Source organism: Falco punctatus, assembly GCF_963210335.1.
Source record: "Falco punctatus genome assembly, chromosome: 8".
Lineage (NCBI taxonomy): Eukaryota > Metazoa > Chordata > Aves > Falconiformes > Falconidae > Falco > Falco punctatus.
Genome location: NC_137588.1, coordinates 8,229,325 through 8,250,310, shown reverse-complemented (window position 1 = coordinate 8,250,310; position 20,986 = coordinate 8,229,325). Strand labels below are relative to the sequence as shown.

The window sequence follows — 20,986 nt, the reverse complement described above, 5'->3', positions numbered from 1 at the left end:
CAAGGTGAAATACGTAATTTAAACCACTTAACAAAATGAGACAGGACCCTAGATGTGAGATCCATGGAAACAGCCCTGCACCAGCAGCGCAGGATGACTTTATAACCTACATGTTGTTTTTCCATTCTGATTTTTCTGACCTCAGTTGCTCTTTCTCTGGCATCCCCTTGGAATCCAGCGCATCTCAAAGAATTCATGTCTTTTTCTGTGATCTCTGGGGAAAGAGTTCATTCCATATCTTGAAAAGATGACAAAGGGAGATCACTGCTAAATTCCAGAAAATGTCCTTAGACATGAATAATTCAGGCAGTTCAGCCTGATGAGAACATAAGCTCCATCTAAATTCTGAAGTCTAAATACTTTTTGAAACCCTGATATTGTTGTGTCTAGAAGCCAGATATACCAGTGTAAGGGGATAAAGAGCTCCAGAATTTGCTTTAAAAAAAAAAAAATAGCAGATGGCAACCTGTTAAAGAGTAATAGTTTCAATTGTATATTGTGCCTTTCCTTCCTCTATTTGTTTTTTCCTGTGTCTGCCACAGTAAAGGAAGCTGTAACAAGGCCCATTTATCTCATTAGAGTTTTGTTTACAATTCAGGTTTGGCATGGGTATATCCAGCGCAAGAAAACAGAGAAAATGAGAGAAGAGGAAATGATATTTCTGGGGATGGTAAGTAGTCCTGCCTAGAGAATATAAAATGCCACAGTCTGTTGTTTTTCAGACTTTTGTAATTTAGCAGTAAATGAGAAATTAGTTTTTAAGATTCTTCCTATTTTAAAAGGATTCTTTAAGGAATACAGAACTGAAATGGTCGATGGGACAGAAATAGCATGGTTTGTCTTATGCTGCATGCTTTTGTGCTGTATATACGTAGTTCAACGTACATGGCAGATATGGAAACAGACAGTGTAGAACTTGCCCCAGGTTCTAGGGAATTTGACCCAGGCATGACAGAGCAAGGACATTCTATTAACTGATTTTTAATTCATAATTCCAAGACACTTGGGGCTGCCTTATTTCTGGAGTAGCGTTAAAGCAGCAAAGTTGTCTTCTCCCACCCCTTTGCAAACCACTGCGTGTGTATGTCAAGAGTAGGAAGACGGGGCATTAGAACTGCCATGTTAATACATCAGTATTTCCGTAAGTCCATATAGAAATAATCAAAATATTCCTCACATCATACTGCAAAAGCACAGGGAAGCGAATGGCTATTCATGACCAGTTAGAATGTATAGGGTGAAAGAAAAAAGTGAAAGCACCCTTTCCAGAAGGATGCTCTTCCTCCCACAATTAGAGAAGGTACACCTCCACCTCCTACCGTCTTCCTTCCTAGCAAGTACCTGATGAAAAGGATAAAGTCTTTACAGTTGACATTTTCTTTGGCCACCACCAATTCTGTGGGTGCCTTTGTTAGGAGAGCCCCACGGTTCTCCAATTCCAGCTCAAGTAACAGCACAGCCCTTGCACCAAGATCTAGTGAAGCTGCTTCACAGTGCCACGTTACAGAAACATTCATCACTGCTTCATGTTTAATAGTTTTATTTATACCTCCATGTTCTACAGACCTTAAATAATCGATTTATAAACAAATAATTTAATTTTGAATTAAAACATCCTTTCTGCTTCTCCCAGACAGCTTTGATGATTTTCTTGCCCAGCAATGGAACTGCCCTTAGCTATGTTATAGGTTTAAGAAAATTAGTTGTGCCTATAACATACATCCGAAACATGTATCAACAGTTACGAATGACCTTAAAATCTTACCTCTAGGAAGCAACATGTACGTTTACCTAAGCTTTGCCGTGTTAAATACAGATAACACCTCATGGATTATTGCCTTTAATATCTGCTGGTCACTAGCAGTAGATGTGGCCAGCATATCTAAACAGAGCTTTGGGTACAAGTTCTGCCTGCGTTAAGACAAAAAGAATTCCCAGAGATTTTAACTAGTGTAGACGTAAAATGGTGAGTATTTGGGTTGTACTGAAAATGAATTAGAAATTACACTTTTTGCAAAGCAAGCAGTCGTTTCCTGTCAAATCCCATGACAGTTTCTGTCAAGTCTTAACACCAGAGTCCTAGGAAGGAGCTCTAAACCTAGTATCAGTTATTGGAGGGTTCACAGCCCAGCACTCTTTTCATGGTGGCCGATGGTAGGAGTAACTGATCACTAAGATGTAAAAAGCCTAGTTTACAGGGAGGAAATCTATATGATCATAGGGATGAAGGGAATTAAAACCAAACACATAACAGCATATTTATATCCTGACCTCCATTTAGGAGCAAGAAAATTGATGTTTGCAACTCTGCACTCAGACTCATTACTCTGTCAAGAATATAATCAAAGCATGTAGGGGAAAAAATTGATACCTCTAAATAAAAAAAAAAAAATATCTGTTCATCCTTCTAGTGTTTTGATATTCCCCATTTATGTTTCCCTTTACTTTTCATGTACATTCCCTTTCTGCGGTCTCCAAAGGAAGCGAGTACAAGCAGACATTGGTTCACACTGATAGATAGGCAGTGAGCTCCAAAGGTCAAGTCCCTTTGATGTACGATCACGTCAGCCCTCTAAAAAATGACCACAGATCTTCATGTGTAAATATGTTGAATTTGCTTTTCTAATGCTGCACGACTTAGATAAATTAGGAGACCTAGCCATCCATTACTCCAAGTCCATCCCAAAGGAGACTCAACTTACTGCAATAAATATAATTTCTCTTATAATTATAGCTGTTTTAAAAATGTCTATGTTACTTTCATAGAAAGACTGATTTGCAAAAAGAGCTAGCCCATTTGAAGTTCCAAATAATGATTTTAGGAAAAATTCAGTTGTGTTGGCCTAAAAGATATGTAAATATGTGCAAACACCAAGAATTGTCCAGTCTTTTACTTAATTCAGTGTTATTTTCTTTACTGTCTACTTGCTTCAGAAAAAATTATGTATCTTTTCTGGAATTTGATCCTATTTTGTCTTTTGCTCGATGACAGAGTGGAATCCTATGTTCCAGAGATTTTTCTTGGCTCAAAAGTAAAGTCTCATTATTACTATTATTTATTAAAACTTAATTGCAGAAACAGCATGATTCCCTCAGCACATGTTTTTCTAAATCTTTGATAAATCACAATTTGCAATACTGGTTTAATTTGTAAAGAGAAGCAAGCCTCACTAAGAGCACATATATCTTGATAACTGTATCCTGACCTGTTTCCTGGTCTTCCTCACGTCGCTGCCACAGTGCTGTTTACTTCCAGCTCCAGCATGACCACCGTAAGCAATGTTCCAGGCATAGGTCTGTTAAAGCCACACTGACCACACTGATGTTGCCAGAGACATCGACTATGAAAACACCTACGTGCTGTCCAAACCAACCTGTATTTCCTCGCTCTATTTCACTGTTACAGCTCAATTATAATCCACCAGTTTTGCGAGTTTTAAACTGGTGCATACTGCCACTTGCCTGTTTCTGGCATTTACAAATTCTCTGTCGTTAAACACCCCAGAGGCTGCCGTGATTGTTTCATTTTGCTGCAGTGCACGCTAGCTATCGGCTCAGCAGAACTGGATGTGCAAACTGTTTTTTGGCAACAGTTTTGTCTCAGGGTGGTGTGAAACAGCCCAAGCCTAATAATGGATCTACACTCAGCGCTCTCCCCGACTGACTTTCCTAACAGGGCAGACCCTGCAGGAGTTATCATCTCAGAATACATGCTGCTGGAAAGAGGAAAAGCTGGTTTTAACATAGAACGTTAGGATAAACAGTTTGCAATCAAACTGATTCGTGGATTGGTAGGTGGAGCTGAGAAACAAGGAATACAAAAATAGATGAGACAGAATCCTTCCCAATTTAGGGGCTCAGCATACTGTTGCAACTTTAAGGCACGAGTACTCCAGAGTTTTGGTCATGTTTTCACTTAATGAGCACAGGTAATCAATTCCATTGGAGTCAAGTGCTCTACATGCTTAAACAATTTCTAGGACCAAGCCCTGCATGCTTTGGACATGCACACATGTGAACTCCTTGTCTCACAGATAGATCCACTGATGTACAATTATGCAGCTCTCACACTGGTCTGTTCCGTAATTTCAGCCCTTACCAAAGAGTCAGTGGCACAGTACATGCTGATCTATGATTTTCTCATAGTATTGCCACTATTCTGTCTTCCTTCCTCTATATCCTTTTCGCATAAAAGAGTCTTTGTGGTCTTAAATTAAAAAATGTTCCCTCCTCCTTACCTCTTTTAAACATACCCTAATTTAGGCATGTTGACTTGGGTAATGCTTTTATTTATATCTGAGAAAACAGTCTGCCAAACATTCCTTGTTCTTTGAATTCCTGATAAATATAATTCATTTCATCCAGTCAGAAGAAAAAAAAAAAAAAAATCAGCATTTCCCAGAATAGCCTTCTGTGTAAACATCATAGGCTATGGCTAAATAAATATTATATGAGATTTTACGAACCACAAACTCCATAAGCACATGAAATTTAAAATATTTCTTCATCTCTTGAAAGTGGGTAGTGACATTAGTGGTACACACCAGGCCTGTTTTTATCAAGCGTAAGATTAAAATGACTCCTGTTTTACTCACAGCCTAGGTGACGTTTAGATGTCAGCACAAAGTCATTTGTTATTTCACCAGACACGAATATACATCTAAACAGCGATAACTGATCTGTCCTGTTTTCAAGAGAAATTTTAAACCTGCTTATTTTTGCAATAGAAAGACGCTGGAAAGCAAGAAGCCCGTGAACAATTTGGCTCTCGTTGCTGCAGTCACATTAACAATGAAATCACTGCCTTGCAAAGAGCAAAACGTACCTGCCATTCCTTGAAGTTTAACAGCATGCCGAGGGAAACAAGAGAAGTAAACATAACCAAAATTACATGAACTTATATGGTCATGAATACAAATGTTTTCTCCACGTCAAATTTTCTTTCTTTTATCTTACTAAAAAGTGTTACATGTCAATATTTTTAGTGAAATATATACTATATAAATCTATAAAACAGCCATTTTCAATATTTTTCTAAGAAGACCTCTTACTACAAATGCTTTGTTTGAATGCGTATGACTATTATTTTAATTGGCAAAGCCATTGAAGTGAATCATATAGTAGGGGAGCTTTAATGAATGCAATATATTTTGCTTAGTTGTTCCCTTTTTGTGCCTAATTTAGGAATTCAGCCATATAATTGATGCGGCTATCACCATTTGCATACCATGGAACCTATATGAATAATTTCATAAGACAGGAGAACTCTTTAAAATACGTTCTTCCCACAGCCAGAGAAAATGCATCGAGGAAACGAGAAAGCAAGAACATAGCTAACTCCTATATCAAACTTCTAGATATAATTCGGATCACAGTTTAAAATTCAGTAGAATAACACTCATAAGTAAAGAACAGGACCCGAATTGCCTAGGTAGTAAATTCTTTTAGTCTGCTAGTAAGGAGTTACTTGCCTGAGTAGTCCAAATGTAAATAAATCTCACTTTTGCTACTGGTGAAAATAAGTGACCATTTAAACCTTTTAAAATACTTACTTTGCTTAGGGAATCAAGTCCTCCAGAGAAGCAAACTATACTAATACTGAAAATAAGCAATCTACAGCAAAACGCTATACAACTAGTACATCTTTCAAAAGATTACAGTTATGGACAATGCTGTCTGTAGCAGAACATTTACTGAAGAAGTCCTATAAAACCGTGCAGTGTGCGTTTCAGCTCTAAGAAAAGAAGCTGTCCTAAATTAAGTACCCAGTAATAAAAGCTGCAGTAAATCTACCTTTCAGGCATAACAAGAATGTTAGCCTTATAACGTGAAGTAAAATGAAATGTATTTATTTCATTGAAATGAAGACTATCTTTCCTTGGAAGTGTAGTCGTAATGGAACAATTGAAGAGCAGTTAGTTCCACAGCATGAGGCCTCCTAGATGTAGAACTGTAGCCTTAAGCATGTTCAGCCAGCCTGCACACCTCTAAGTGTTTTATAATGAACAATAAAGCAGTCTGCCTTGGAAAGAGCTGTTGAGCTGACTAAGCAGAAAGGCAAGCTTTTCAGGCTAGGAAAGAGCAATCTGTGCAATTGAGTTCCTAAGTTGAAAAGGGAAAACGTCGAGAGGCTTTCATCACATTGGCTTACCTGGAAGGCATGGCGAACCTGGTCCTGCCTTCTGCTGGTGGGTCTTCCACTTCCATAAAGCCTAAATTCTCTTTGGGGAGGAGGAGTAAAGGGAAGAATCTAACAGCGCTCTCACCAGCATACTTGTGACTGATGAGTTGGAATAAAATTCTCTTTTAGACGAATGTCCATTTTGCCTTATTAATTTAAACAAGGATTTTAAAGACAAAGCCCATCAAACATTAGATAAGCATTTTAAGTTAATGGACCATGTACTCCTATTTTCCCACAAACTCAGGAATCTTCATATTATGTCCTATTTTTACAGCAACATCAATTATTAATATGTATACTTTTGCTGACAGAGGACCACACTAAAAATGTGAGTTTCGTTATCCAGTTCTGGGTCATTAACTGTGAAAAGCTTGTAAATATAATGGTTTATTCACATGGGAAGCCTTCATTAAGATGCATTATTCTACAACTGATGTGGCAGCATTGCATTATCAAGTTCACTGTCTCCATCTAATATTTGTAATTTGTTTCTAAATGAGTTGCTGTTTGTAGGGCAAGTTAACAAATTTGAATTTCACATGGCCAAAGAAATTTCTTCAAGATGGGAAAATGGTTCTTCCCCCAAGGAAAAGCTATTTATTAGTGCCTTACTGTAGAATGCCTCCCTTGGATTCAGAAGCAGAGACATTAGAGGGGCCGAGAGAAGCGATGTTAGAAATAAATTGGCTCGTCTTCCTTAGCATGCACATTAAGTATAGAGGGCTATAAAAGCAGCACTCATCATATTGTCTCAGTATAACTCTTTATAGAGCTCCAGAACAAGCTCATGCCCACATGGAAAGTTGATCCTGACCACAGGTAACACTGGCCAGCATCCTCTCACACTGTCTGTCTGTCTTGGCACTCCTTCTGCCATTTCACTGCCTCTTCGCTCTTGCATCCTCAGATGGCCAAAGCTTTCTTGGATATACTTTCTTCTGAGGTCTGCTCCTTGCCAAGAGAAGACAAACTCCAGCAGGGCTGTCATATAGACACTGTCTCTGAAGACCCAGGAGTGCCTGAAGATGAATATAAGGTCCCAGATTTTTCAGTTGTCTCCTCATTACCGAGGCAAGGTTAGGAATGCGTTAAACTGAAACTGGTCAGGTTTAGGATGACAAATGCTGTTGTGGTTAGGACAAGAACACTGCAGACAAGAGCAAGCAAGCTTAACGTGGCAGCTTTCTTCAAGTGTAAAACAAGGAGGCAGAAGCAGTGTTCTCTAATTCATATCACCCATACTATTTATAGATTACTTTTTTTTAAGGTGCTGTAATAGTCTAAAACATTTCATACCATCCATTAGGTGCCTGAGGACTCGGTTTTCTTTCCTCAGTTTGTCTTTTACTTGACAAAAGAAAAGCGTTTCCTATGAAAGTGCATCACAAATGCACATAAACAACAGAGAACTGACAGCTAAAACAATGGTACAATTACATCCTCTGGACATCTCGTTATATCTCTCCAGCAGCTCCTGTGGCTGAAATGTCTATTTTTAGCTTATGTTGCTAAATTCACTTCCACGCTCAACTTCTACCTAGTTCATCTTCTTATTCCCTACCTATACTTTACCTTGATCGTTCACACCCTGAAGTACACTTGCATCAGTTCTTATAGGCCAGGGAAGCAGTCTCTGAGGTAGCCTCCATTTGACTTGTTAGCCCATGTACACATACATGTTCTTCTGATGTTTCTGCATCCTTGTTTTCCTCGAGTGCAATTTTTTTTTTTTTTTCCTCATTGATTTCAAAATAAGAGAATAGAAAGTCAGGCCAGTTGTACGTTCACCTGTAATGCTTTACTTAAAAATCAAGTAACTGCGGCACGGTTTCCTCACTGCTGTTCAGCGCTGGCTGCCTCCTCCTGCCCCAGAGCAGGAATTCAGTTCCTGACACTCATCAGCCTCTCCTGATCTTCACTCATAAACAGGGCACGCTGCGTCTGTGCCACATCAGACGACCACAGATCCATCAGGACTCATTTATCACATGCTCTCCCTCACCCATCCAAGCTGGAGTACGTTACTGCCAAAGCTTCTGCACTATAGGACAAGCCCCAGGTTTGGCAACTGTCTGTCCACCACTAGGCCAACGTCAAAGAGCATCTTGTTATTAACATATCTCCCTGCTACACACGGAAACAACTCGCCTGGCAGCGCCCACTCCCACTCAGATCAACTGTCTTCTCATACCTGCTATGTCATCCTACCTGGCTGATTCCTCTCCAACACTTACCTTCCTCCCCAGCTTATCTGGCCATCGAGGTCTGAGCCAGCTCCCCTTTCCCAGCGATGGAAGCAATCAAGCAACAGCATATTTCACATCAGCAACGGCCTTTTCCTCTACGTGAATACACCCTTTTCCATATACCTAAATTTAGAAAATACTAATAACAAAAAATTAATAGGATTGGGGAAAAAAGATGGTTGAATGCAAATACAGTCTTAGCTTTCCCTGTTCTCTTTCATTCCTTCCTTTAGCGAGCTATCAAAGGTGAGTAGCTGGACTCTTGTCGGTAGGAATGGCTCCTGTTTCTTTTGTTTTCTTGTAGTAAAACAGTCTTTGCAAAAGATAATGAAAAAAAAAAAAAAAAGAAGAGCAAATACAACAGAGCTCTTTTCATAAGCTGTACTTCAGCCTTGGGGCTTTGAGTGCCGCTCATAAGCTGGTACCAGCAGATATATTGGTAACCGTGTGGTGCTCCGATAGGTAGCTGCGCAAATATTTACTCAGAGGTTGGCTGGATTTTGCCAACCAGAGCATGTTCTGCAGCCTTGCTGCTATCAGCATATGAGCCATCTGGGTTAGAGCTACCTGGACTGCATCCGCACCAGCTTCACGACCTGGACTCAAGTGTAGATCCGGTCTGGATTAATTCGCTTAAAGATAAGAATCTCCTACTTCTGACCTTGTTCATGTGGGCATGTTCTTGCCAGTTCAAACAGTTCTTGCCTCATCTGGCTTTGGTACTGATGAAAGATAAGCTGGAAGTAAATTCACAGTGATGAGTAGCTGATCATCAAAGGCTCTCAGGACTCAGTGGAGAGCAGTTCGGAGGAGGAGCTGGGCAGAGGAAAGGTTCAGAGATGGCAGAGGGGAGCTCTGTGCTGCTGCATGGGCCAACCTGCTCTCCACCTTGGTCTGGTCCTACGCTCACCCACCACTTGCCTTGCTATGGCTCCAGCCCTCAGATGCCTCCTTAGCTAGCTGATTCACCTCATTACACCAGGAGACAATTAACCTGAGGAGGGCTCTGTGTGCGTAAAGACAAAAAGGGATTATTTCCCCGTTCTTAGAGCACTCAACTGGTTCGCTGCGGGGCCAGGTGGGTGCCAGAACCTGTGCAGGAGAAGGGAGGGACCACACATCCAGCAGTTAGGGTGGAAGGGGAACTGCCCCTTCCCAGCACCGATAAGCTGTTCATCTGGGGAGCCATCTCATGATGGTTCACCCTTCACAGAACACATCTAAACATCTGAGGAGCCTGTCTTCTTCCATCGGCTGTAGGTCAGCCTTCCTAAAGCCAGAGATACCCTTGCACCCCTCGCACTGAGTCGCCTAGGCGTGAACGTTGATTCTGTCGCTTGCCAAGGGAGACAGGACGGAGGGCATTCTGCCCACCCAAGCAGGACATCTTCAGCATTCACCACAGCTACCTTTGATCATGGACCTATTCATTCCGTCCCTTCCGTGTGTTCCCAGACTTCTTTCAGTTTTCTTCTCACACATCTTCTGCTGGAAAACTTATTTCTAAATGAAACAGCCCTTCCCCGGCTTCCCCTGGCAAGCAGCTGGTTAGGAAATCTCGTAGGGTGTCCTCTGTTCAGACTGTGCTATGGCAGTAAACGAAGGCATGGAGGAGCTGCGTTGGTTCTAGCTGGCTCATCTCTCTGGGATCAGCCCTGCTACCGGTACCTCTGAGCAGTAAAGCTCTGATGGGAACTTCTCAGAAAAGCAGTCCCTTGAGTAATGCTGTAGTGAAGCAAATAGTTGAGTGAGAAACTGCCCGAGGGAAGCGGATCTTGTTTCTAGATCTCAATCTGGGAAGCAAGCCTCGTGGGTCCTCTTCTGGTTTCCAAACGAGCCCTGAGAAAGCATCATCACATCTGGCTGTTCTGAGGTGCATTTAATATTAGGAAGGCAGGCAACGGTGAAATGCAAATAAATAGTGTAAATATTCGTTGTGCTGTACTTAAAAATAGGCGCTGGTGAAGGTGAAGATTAGAAACACTTGACTTCCATGGAAACCGAGAACCGAGAGAAAGTAACATCTCGGGGTGAAAGGCAACATTTGAGGTCGTATATTCAGGAAGAGAACATGTGCAGCCGCCCTTTCAAAAGCATGCTGCTCTTCTTGTTTCCTCCTCAGTATTTTCTCACTGGTGGCCCTGACCAATTCCTTTTGCATAGCACGAGTCACACATTGCAGATGCAGGGAAGGCAGTAAATTGCTTTCCTGAACGGGGCCTCTGTGCTTATTTTGGATGGTGTGCAGTCCTGCTGCGTACTTTCTGAAACCAAATTTGCTTGGCACTTGTTAGTGATTTTTGGAACCTGGTTGAAGCATGGAAAAACACCGAAAACCAGATCTTAAATATAAGCTGGCCAAACTTCTGATAGAAGCTTTGTCTTTGTGGGAGACCTCTGGAATTAGGACTTGGAGCACACTAGAAAATACATCACCGGAGCAAGAAGAATGCGTTACTAAATGAGTCTGAGATGTGCTGATTAAGGACACTTCCTACACATTCTGAAGGTGGAAGGCCAGAGCAGAACTGTGTAGGGTTTTTTCATGCAAACCAGCACTCCCAGGCTTTTGTTCACATATGCTGCCACCTGTATGTCAGACAGACACTAACTCTGAAGAGCAAACCGCACGCTATTACAAAGCCAGATTATCTTATTTTCTGCTCTTTCCCATTCTTAAATTTGACATACACTATCAAAGTGGTTAGTACTTCCCCAGCATGTGGAAAATACTTTGTTCTAGAACTGCAAAAAACTACAGCTAATTTACAAGTTCATTTACTAGTTCACAATTTGTAAAATATTTTTTTCTCTACACTTACAAGGTAGTAATAGCTCATAAGATACTGGGAACATCTCAACTTTATCAACCATCGCAAACTGAAAAATGCAAAGTTTCAGACCACCCACACAGGTGGTATTTTTCATGCTTCTGTATTTGCATACCAGAAAGACTTTCATTTTTTCTCTCCCAACCTACACATGTAAAATCAATCACAAAGGAGAAATTATTGTACGACTTTAAACTGGCCTAGAAGCCCTTCTTGCCAAGGTTATCAAATCATGGGAAACTTGGGGAGCTTAATTTTTATTACAGTGTTTGGGGGTTTGTTTATTCTTTTGTTGTTGTTGTTCCTCAGGGGAAGTTGATTTCCTAAAGGAACATGACCAGCTGCAACAAAATACCAGGAAACCACTGACCAAGCAGTGCATATAAAAATTTAAGCGAACAAATTAAAAACAATACTGGCTAATTAAAAAGTACCAATGGGAAGTCCAAACATTTGAAAATTCAATTAAAAAATCTCTGGCACCCTTCTGACATGGATAAAGTTGGCATTTGCAGAACAGCAGCTTTCTCACCTGTCTCATTGAGATCCCAGGATCCCACGCTGGAAGAGTTGTTTTTGTACATTGCAATGCTGTTAATTAATGCTGAAACACTAACAATAGACCATTGTGTGCATCCAGGCACTTTTTACGAGCACAGGGTTTTTTCCTGGCTTCCCACAAATAAATTAATGCTTAAGCTTGGATTCACTGTCAACCTGGTATTCCAGTTGATATTAAGTTTCTTTTAAGTCATACCTTCTGTTTTCTCCTCTTGTCATTTTTCAGAGCCTACCTCCTCACTTACAGGCGATGAGTATGTTGCAGATGCCTGCTGGGCAAGTAGATTCCCTGCAAGGTGAGGTCCAGAAGACACATGAGGAGGTATTCATCAAGGACAAGCTGAGAGAAATGGAGGGACTCGACATCAAAGAAACGCTCCAGGATCAGATCAGCCAGTGTTTCATCGAATGCCGGTGAGCAGAGATAAACACTTGCCCCTTAGTAAGTCCATTTGTCCCAAACAGCCTGATTTTGCAGTTCTTACAAATTGCAAAATCCATCTTAAGGTGGTGGATCCCAGTCCCACCTGAAGACCTGGTTCTGCACCAGCTGTGGAGCTGAGTTCCTGAGCGGCAGGGCTCCTAACTGGGGAAACCAGACTGTTACTACAAGGAGTAATACAACTCCTTGCACAGTCCAGCAGGGATCAGAGGTGCACCTTGAAAGACTGACATCAGGGTCAGGTCCACAGACATTGAAGTGGCAGCACGTTCAGCTTGGGCTCCAGCTTTGTCATTATAAGAGCCATACTTAAAGTTCAGGAGCGCTGACTTTTTTTCCCTGTCTGAATACATAAGGTTTAAGAGAGAGAACGCAGTCTTCCATGAGATAGAAATATAATTATTTGCCATAGCAAATCACATCACGTCACTGGCACCGCCATCCAGGTACCTGCTACTGGTATTATCCAGCAGCTGACGTGAATCTGAAGTACTTTCGTACTTGACGCTTGACCTTCAAGACACTCCTCCAAATGTAACTTTACTTAAGTAGTGCTGCTGATCTCAGTGAAACTTCACGTCTCAGTAGAGTTAAGCACATACTTACGCATTTTTAAACTGCATGCTGACACCTATAGTTCTCTCAGGAAGTTTACTTTAGCTGAAGAAGTTTTGAGACTGGCAATTTTAATATGGCAATACTGTAAAGCCTTGTACTAGGGAATATAACCTGGATTTATGATAATTTTTTCTGGGATTTACGCCATCCAGTGGGTTAGTATGTAAAAGTAAATTGGGAAGCAGAGCCCAAAAGTTCCAGGATTTAACAGCAAGGTTCCAGCTGCTCTGCAAAAACACTTGCCATGTTTTTGTGTCTTGAGCTGCTTAGTGATGTTACGTTGGTCTGGTGGACTAATGTCATGTCCATTAATCACTCAGCATTTTTAAGAGTGTGCTGGACCTGCTTTCAACATGCAGTTCCCAGTTGGAAACACAAATGCTTTCTGATAAATTATGCTCTATTTATTCTTTAAGTACTTTAAACAGGTTTTGGTAGCTATATGACAGTGTAGGGTTAGTTTAAAAAAAAAAAAAAAAAAAAAGCAGCAATCAAAAATAACACTCACAAGTCTGCCACAGCCTATTTCTCTTCATTCTTGTACTTTTGCATCTTACGGGCACTCAAGACTCGAGAATAGCTTTGCCCCATCTAGCACTCCTTTAGGAAGAACTGCTGGTTTTACAAACCTCGGTTATTACAAAGCACTTCTCTGTTCTCTAAATCAACCCCTTTCCTGGGGTCTGTGCTGCACACTTCTGGAACTGCCAGTTCCTGCTGCTCCCCACAACCCCCAGCATGTTCTGAGCTACAGAAAGATCTTATTTCCTTTGCTTAATATTACTCATCTAATAGTAATTCTCTAACATAGGTCAATCGTGTCCAATTAACTTGACTCTAGAGCTCGAGGAGAACTAACTGAAATACTGTGTGAACCAATAACAATGTTTCTATAGGAGATTAGCAGAGAACAGCCAATCTCCCAGAGAATAAGCCCGAGCCATAAACCTTTTTTAAGACAGTTATGAGACATTATTAAAAGTAAAATCCATTCCACGGAGACATTTAACAGCAGAGCCAACCAAGAGCCTAACCAATCCAAAGGTTCATTTGGAGGAAGCCAAAGCCATCGTTCAATCAAGGGAGGTGGAGAGGGATGGCTGAATGAGCAGTTCATCAAAACCCTTGCTACCTAATGTGTAAGCGACCTCAGTCTCACGCACCTATGAAAGACTCTAAAGATATAAGGTGGAGTGTAAATGCTGAGCTTTCTTATTCAGCAGCCCTTACAAGTGAAATGGGACCTCATGGCTACATTTATATCCCAGATGTGCCCAGGGGCCCAACTTTAGGTGAGGCTTCAAGGCTATAGGCAGACATAGTCAGTATCACAGCATATAAATACGTGATTAAACAAGTTATAAGAAGTTCTTTAGCTAACCTTTAAGTTGTCTGGTCTGATCTAGTCGGGTTCAGTAATCTTGAATCCCATCTAGACTTGAAAATTAACAAAGAATAAAGCAGATGTTTGAATATAAGCACCACATTAACTGATCTTGGATAGCTTTATAGATATGCTTTTCCCGAGCAAGTGATTATATTAAATGGGACTAAGATATACACACACAGAGAGTTAATCAATCAATGATACCGCTGCTTATAGATAAGCCTTTAATCAGACACATTGTGTCTGTTTCTCTCCTTCAGCTGAAACAGGCTGAGAACGGCTCCCCTCCAACCTTGTAAAATAACCACAGACAGAGGTAACTTTCTACCCACCCATCTGAAACGATCAGATACCAAAAAAAATTAACAAAGAGCAGTTTAAAGCATTTTGGTGTCATACAGTCACAGAGATGCTGCACGTGCAGTTGTGTAGTCTGCTTGAGTGCAGGGTCACCTCTGATGGCAGCGGGGCAGTGACAGACTTGCTGCAGTCAAAGCAGCACGTTTGATCATACTCCCTGTTACTCTTTTAAATTAACTGTCCATCATGATCTCTAGAAGTCACTAAAGCATGTTTCAGCCAAGACTGGACAGGTCTTATTGATAAAAACTCTTCTGAGGATTTAGCAGTGTGGCAGATAAAATTCTGCCCCCAGTGAAGCCAGTGGGAGAGCTGCCATCAGCTTCAGCAAAGGCTGGACATCACCCAATATTTTAGTTCATTTGAATCTGGCTGAGTGATGCAGTGATTTATGGGGTTGAGAGGAGTCAGAGGGAGCTGCCTGCCATCCTGCTGTTAACAGGAGGCCTCTAAGTGACCAAAATAATTTTCTCCACAGACACATTCACTTGCATCCAAAATAGGTGTTTTAAAATAAAATGAAAAAAAAAAAATGGAAACAAAACCCCAGCAAGTTTCTACACATGGGGAGCACGTGTGCCATGCAGAGCCAAGCTTGCTGTGTGGTGCCTGCCAGAGACGCTGCAGAACTAGCAGGATTTGTGTCCTGCTCCTGCCTGGCCTGCTGAACAGTGGACCAGATCTGAAGTGTCAAGCTTTACATTAATTATTACCTGCCAGGATATATTTTGGCTCTCCACTAAGCCAATCTATGAGATCAACAGCTAAACAGAGCTTATAAATTATTCTTTAACTAGGCTTTTTGACAGAGTTTACCATTTTCCATAGTCTACAAAACAAACAGAGAGTTAAAGAGGAACAAAGATTCTTTTGAATAAATTTTGCAGTACATACTAAAAAAATAAACCCAAACTTCCATATTTTATCCTTGAATTGGGAAAGGATGTGATAGGAAATACAATTAGCAGGTATTGTCTTTCAGCACAGCTGCTCTTAGATTACAAAAGCAATAAGCATTTATTAAACTTCTCCACTTGTAAGAACTGCTATAAATATTTACCACTTTCTGTGCACAAGGGAATAGGCGTATCTTCAGTCATTTTGAGACCCAAAACAGCTTCTTATGCAGATAGGTTTTTAAAAAAGCAAAAGAAAGTCAAACCCAAAGGAACAGAGTAAATGAAAATGTCCCAGTTGCTTATAGCAATCCCACCGCAGAGAAGACAAAATATTTTTCGTATAACACTGTGCATTTCACAGCCTTATCATCCATTGTTCTGTTTATCTGTATTGAGTTCTGTGGAGCTGTTCTTATTTGGCTTGCAAATTATACACATAAAGCTTTCTAGATTTCTATTTGGCCTTGTCCCTCTGCACCACACTAGGAAAGATGGATAATTATTTTTTTGAAAGCTCTTTTAAAAAGCATCATGCAGTATACCTACAGGCCTCCCTTTTTTTTCTGAGATAGCTATATGATTCATAGAGCAGAAGTACAAATGTTCCAAAATTAATAGTCGCAATGATTATATACATCTGAGTCTGGATTTTAATCACTTGACTCCTAGAAGTTTCATCCATTACTTTAATAACAGAGTTTCGTATTAAAATACAGCAATTGCATAGCTGGGGTTTTAGTTCCAATGTCCTGTACCATTCCAGACCAAACCCATTTTTCTCTAATTTCACATTTAGGGTTTTGCATTGCATGTGCAAAACCAGCCATCATCATCTTCTCCACTTCGTACCCACTGTACGCACCAACAATTCCCAAATTATGAATCTTCCTTGGAGTCATCCCTAAACTAAGAAGGGGTGAGAAGAAAAGGGGAGCAGGGAGCAGGACCCACTTATTACGTGGAGAAATATAGTAGCATCTTTGGCTAAGAAAAGTCTTCTCTGACAGAAATCAATACAAAGGATAAGAAATCAAGATGAGGTTTTTATTACCAGAGATAGCCTCAAGAATCACAGGGGAGAGCCTAATACACAGGCTTTGCTGTAATGTGTCTTATGCCCTCTAGCTGTAACAAATTACGCTGTGAATTTCTTGGAGGATTTATATGCCGCTGCTCGGTGCTCTGGGGAGTATTTCATCAGTGGCATTGCTGACCTAATAACAGGGGATCTAAGTAATAGCAACTTTTATGTACGTTATGTGTTATTCCCACGGATTTGGGGATTGCTTTTCTGGAGGAAGGAGGAGGCGAGGGGTAAATGTGCTTTCATAATAGGTTTACACTTTACTGATTAGCTTTGAATGATCTTGCTCTGCCTGCTGACTCGAGTACTGTCAGGAAAAGAATTGGGCAAGCTTCACAGCGAGTGGATGAGACTCATTCTGAAGTGGGGGGTTCCTGCGCTTGCTTTATTCATTTTGAACATTCCTGACAGCCAGCCCAGGCTTTGATGCAGAGGAAAGGGGAAAGAAATAGGAAGTGATCGTGTTATATTTCCCTTTTTCACAAGACTGTTTTGTTGAGCTGAGTTTACTGCCAATACGCCTGTTCACGGGGCTCCCTAGGTAGCAGGGGGTGGGGGGAAGATGAATGGAGAGAGAGGTTTTGCACTGAAACTCCGCAGAATAGGGAGCGTATTCATTTGTGTCAGGCACTGCCCGTATCGCATTTCACACTCCGTACACACTGCTTTTTATGAAGTTAATGTTAACATGCATGAAAGTTGCCAGGCAATCCATCAGCAGCTGAAGCCTTGCCAAAAGGACAGAGACAGATGACCCCTTGGCAGCGCCAAGCAGTGGCATCCCCTCCCCACACCCCCTCAGCCCTGGTTCGGAGGAATTGTTGCTCCGAGTTCATCCAGCCCCGTGCTGGTTTTCAGACCTGTCTGGCTCATCATACATGCCCTCAGCCTGCCAGAAGTGCTTTCCAAGTAACCAAGGAGCATGGATTGTGGCCTCTACACAATATGGCAACAGTTCACAAAACAGCTGATAGGAAAATTGCTTAATAACTGGTTTTAGTGCAGTGAACCACCATGGCAGACTGTTCTCTTAAAGAGCAAGCTCCAGTCTGGAAATCCTTGGCACACAACCAGAGACGCCACCAGCCCCTTACTCACAGTCCTCTTTCCATACAACTCCCTGTTACTCTGGCAAATGCATTCCCTTCTTCTGTGCTGCCCCTGCAAGGTAGGAACCTACAGAAAAATGCCTCTGTGGTATCTGATACTTCATATTCGACACAGGCAGGAGTTACTGCCCACAGGAGCCATTTATAGATGGGTGATGAACTGCTCTCTTTCACCTAGTCCAGATTGTCATTACTTGTTTTCCTTGTCATCATTAAAGGATTGACACACACTCAGAGCCACTCGTATGCAACATTCCACTCCGGAGCAAAAATTACCAGCCAGAAGCAGCTGTGAGCTCAACATGAAAATCAGGATATTCTGCAGCTGGGGGTAAATAAGTGGTTGCCTGCTCTTTCCTCCAGATGAAGATGAGCTGAACTAAATTACAAAGAGGTTGATATCTGCACTGCGGTTTTCTCCTGTCCTTACCTGTTCACTGTAGCTGTACATCTCCTACTCTCTTGTACTTTGTGCACCGAGAGCCTACACAAACCGAATTCTTTAGGGAACAGCACAAAACAAGAAGCTCCTCCTTAACCACTCTGCAGCCAGTCTGAGTTGTGTCTCTCTCCTCTGAGTCTTCTTATCTTCCTCAAGTAAGTGAAGACAAGCTCAAAATTGTGGAAATGAAGCTCTGAAAGAGGATGGCAGAGGCTTGGGTGTCCACCTCTGCCAGAATACTTTGCCTTCCTGCAAAACTATGGAAACGTTAATAGAGAGAAAATGTTTTCTCTATTGATTAGTTCACCACCGTTTTCTGACAGACCTAATAACTTCAGATTTTGTAAAGGCAGTAATCTCTGTATCACAACAATTAGTGCTGCTACGAAGCGTTCTCTGGACACCAATGCCAAAAGGCCTTTCTGCAGGAACAGCTTACATTTAACACCAGCCTTCCCAAATGTGGCTCGGCCCCCTCCCAGATGTTGGACTGTACCTCGTGTAGACAGTCAACGCTAGTTTCAAAATCCATCAGGAACAACACAGCCGTGACAGCACACAGCTCTGGCAGCAAAACCTGTCGAGGACCCTGCAGAAATATTCTGGCAGCTAGATCGTGCTGAGCTCCTCGCTGCAAGCAGCCGTGCCGCTGTGTTAGAGTACATCTGTGGGAACTAAAATCCTGCCTTTGGGCTCCCGGGTGAGACAACCTCTAAGACTGATTAATTAACATAATTAGGAGCTGTAAACATTAATGGATAATGTTCAAGCCTTTCCTAACGCATTCTTAAAGCTTCCACTGAGTAGTTATCTATTGACTAATTTTGGCAGACATCTCTGGGGCTGGAGGGAGCAAAGGAATGGAATGCAAATGCATCGCTGGCTTACCAGAGGAGTACCAGAGCAAATAGCCCACCGGGCTTCTTTGAGCAGAGGGAAAATAAGTTATCATAAATGAGAGGATTGTTTGTGCATGGTGAGAGAGTGTGGAGCCCACGGTTCTGCAACCTGTTTTCCCACTGATTGGAATCAACTATCTAGCTTTAACAGCCATTTAAAAAAAAAATAATTAAACCTTTAGTCCTTCTTCCTTGCTTACGGGAACACTACATCGTCCTCTTTTAAAAAGTGTGAACCCCTCTAATTTCAAAGGAGGGACAACTGTTATTAAGTCCATCTGCAGTTAATCTACTTTATTGGGTGTCCATGGATTTACAGGAGGCAGGGGACACACCTCTGGAAGCTTCTGTGCAGTGGCAGAAGTTGCCTACTTCAGTGCATGCTAAAAATTTACGAGTGTGCTGACATTAATGGAGGCAGCTTGATGGCTTTTGGGGGGGGATCAGCCAGAAGCCCCTGGGTTCATATATTTCTCATACTTGGTGAAACACAGATAAATCTTGGTGGCGTGTATCCGAAACAGTAAGACCAGTTGAACCCTGGTGTCATGCCTCCAGAGAGGCATTGGTAACATCACTAGTTCTGCTTTCTAAATCATCACAAACTCTGAAATATGTTGCCTTTCCAGTTCCGTTAGACTTTACACTTCAATTTATGATTGCCGCCTCTATACAGTGATTAAAAACATATGCAAAGGACTCTGCTGACGAGCCTTAATTTTTTCTCATTGAACTATCAAAAGTTTGAAATAATTAAGGAACAAAAAGAAGATTTGTAAAATATTGCAGGTGCAAATCAAGCCTCCTAAGGGGGTTTCAACATAACAAGTCATCCTCATGAACTATGATTTAATCACCAAGTGTGCCAACACTGCGCATAAGCACATCTCCACCAGCTTTCCAAACATTACGATTCCCCTCCAGACAGGCATTCAGATACCTTAAATCAAAGTCATTAGTGGTCTTCCCGGAACGATCTCTCCTTTCCCTGATAGTTTGCTTACTGACTTTGTTACTGAAAATAGGGTCAGGTCCTGATATTATTTAACAGAGCTAAGTCATTCTAAGCAGACTCCCATCAGCTTCCAAGGGGATTCGTAGAATAAGACACTGTTGTTTCTGAGCAAGTTTATCAATATCAGCTTTTTCAAGGGTGTCACAGACAGGCAGAAGCACGTACTCTTGCTCCCCAAGCAGTTCACCACCAGTGCAAGATCGGGGAAAACTGTCTGAGTGCCGAGGCGCTTGGGGCTTTTCTGCTGAAGAGCTCAATCATGGGCTTTCTACCTGTAATGGGGCTTTTCCTCAGCATCTAACAGGAATGCTCAGAACTTCAGCATCTGAAAGCACATATTCATCTCTTCATCAGGCATGATTTGCATTGCACACCTCTTGCCATGCTTGCATGTAAATTATGCATTAGCGACATTAAAAGCTCATTCAGATCTGAACAGTCACACATTAGCAAAGCCATAATGAGTGTGGTTCTTCTTCAGACCGGTCTCTCCTCCTCCTCTTTTCTTCTCAACCTACTTGCCTCTAAATCACTCTGCCCAGAAAGACTTAACCTTTTCCCCACCCCGTTTCAGTCCCAGTATCTTTGTCTACAGTTTGCAACTTTGAAGTTCTAAACACGCTGGTGACTGTAGACCAAAGGCAGAATTGTCCAGAGCCTACTAGCTCACAGCCTGCGGACACAGGATTTTTACAGGGATGGCAGAGAGATTTCTGTTGCAAAGAGCAAGATGGAGCTCCTTGGTCTAAATCTTGGGAGCAGAAGGATGGGTCCAATCAGACGTTTTCGTTTATTTAGCATAAGCAAAACTGCGTCTTTAACTAGGCTCCATCTTGGAAAAACCTGAATCATTGGAGCCAGTATTTTCAGGCCTATATGTTTTAAATTGAATGCTCAACATCTAAATTT

General features: G+C 41.6%; 1 protein-coding gene across 1 annotated transcript in view; it reads left to right on the top strand.

The window, feature by feature from the left end:
* The window catches only part of DRC11 (dynein regulatory complex subunit 11), a 114,151-nt gene that overhangs the window by 18,118 nt on the left and 75,047 nt on the right, over window positions 1-20,986 (top strand). Inside the window, exons 5-6 of the mRNA XM_080399848.1 lie at window positions 599-670; window positions 12,049-12,236. Coding sequence (XP_080255974.1) covers window positions 599-670; window positions 12,049-12,236 — 260 coding nt within the window. The remainder of the gene's footprint in view (window positions 1-598; window positions 671-12,048; window positions 12,237-20,986) is intronic.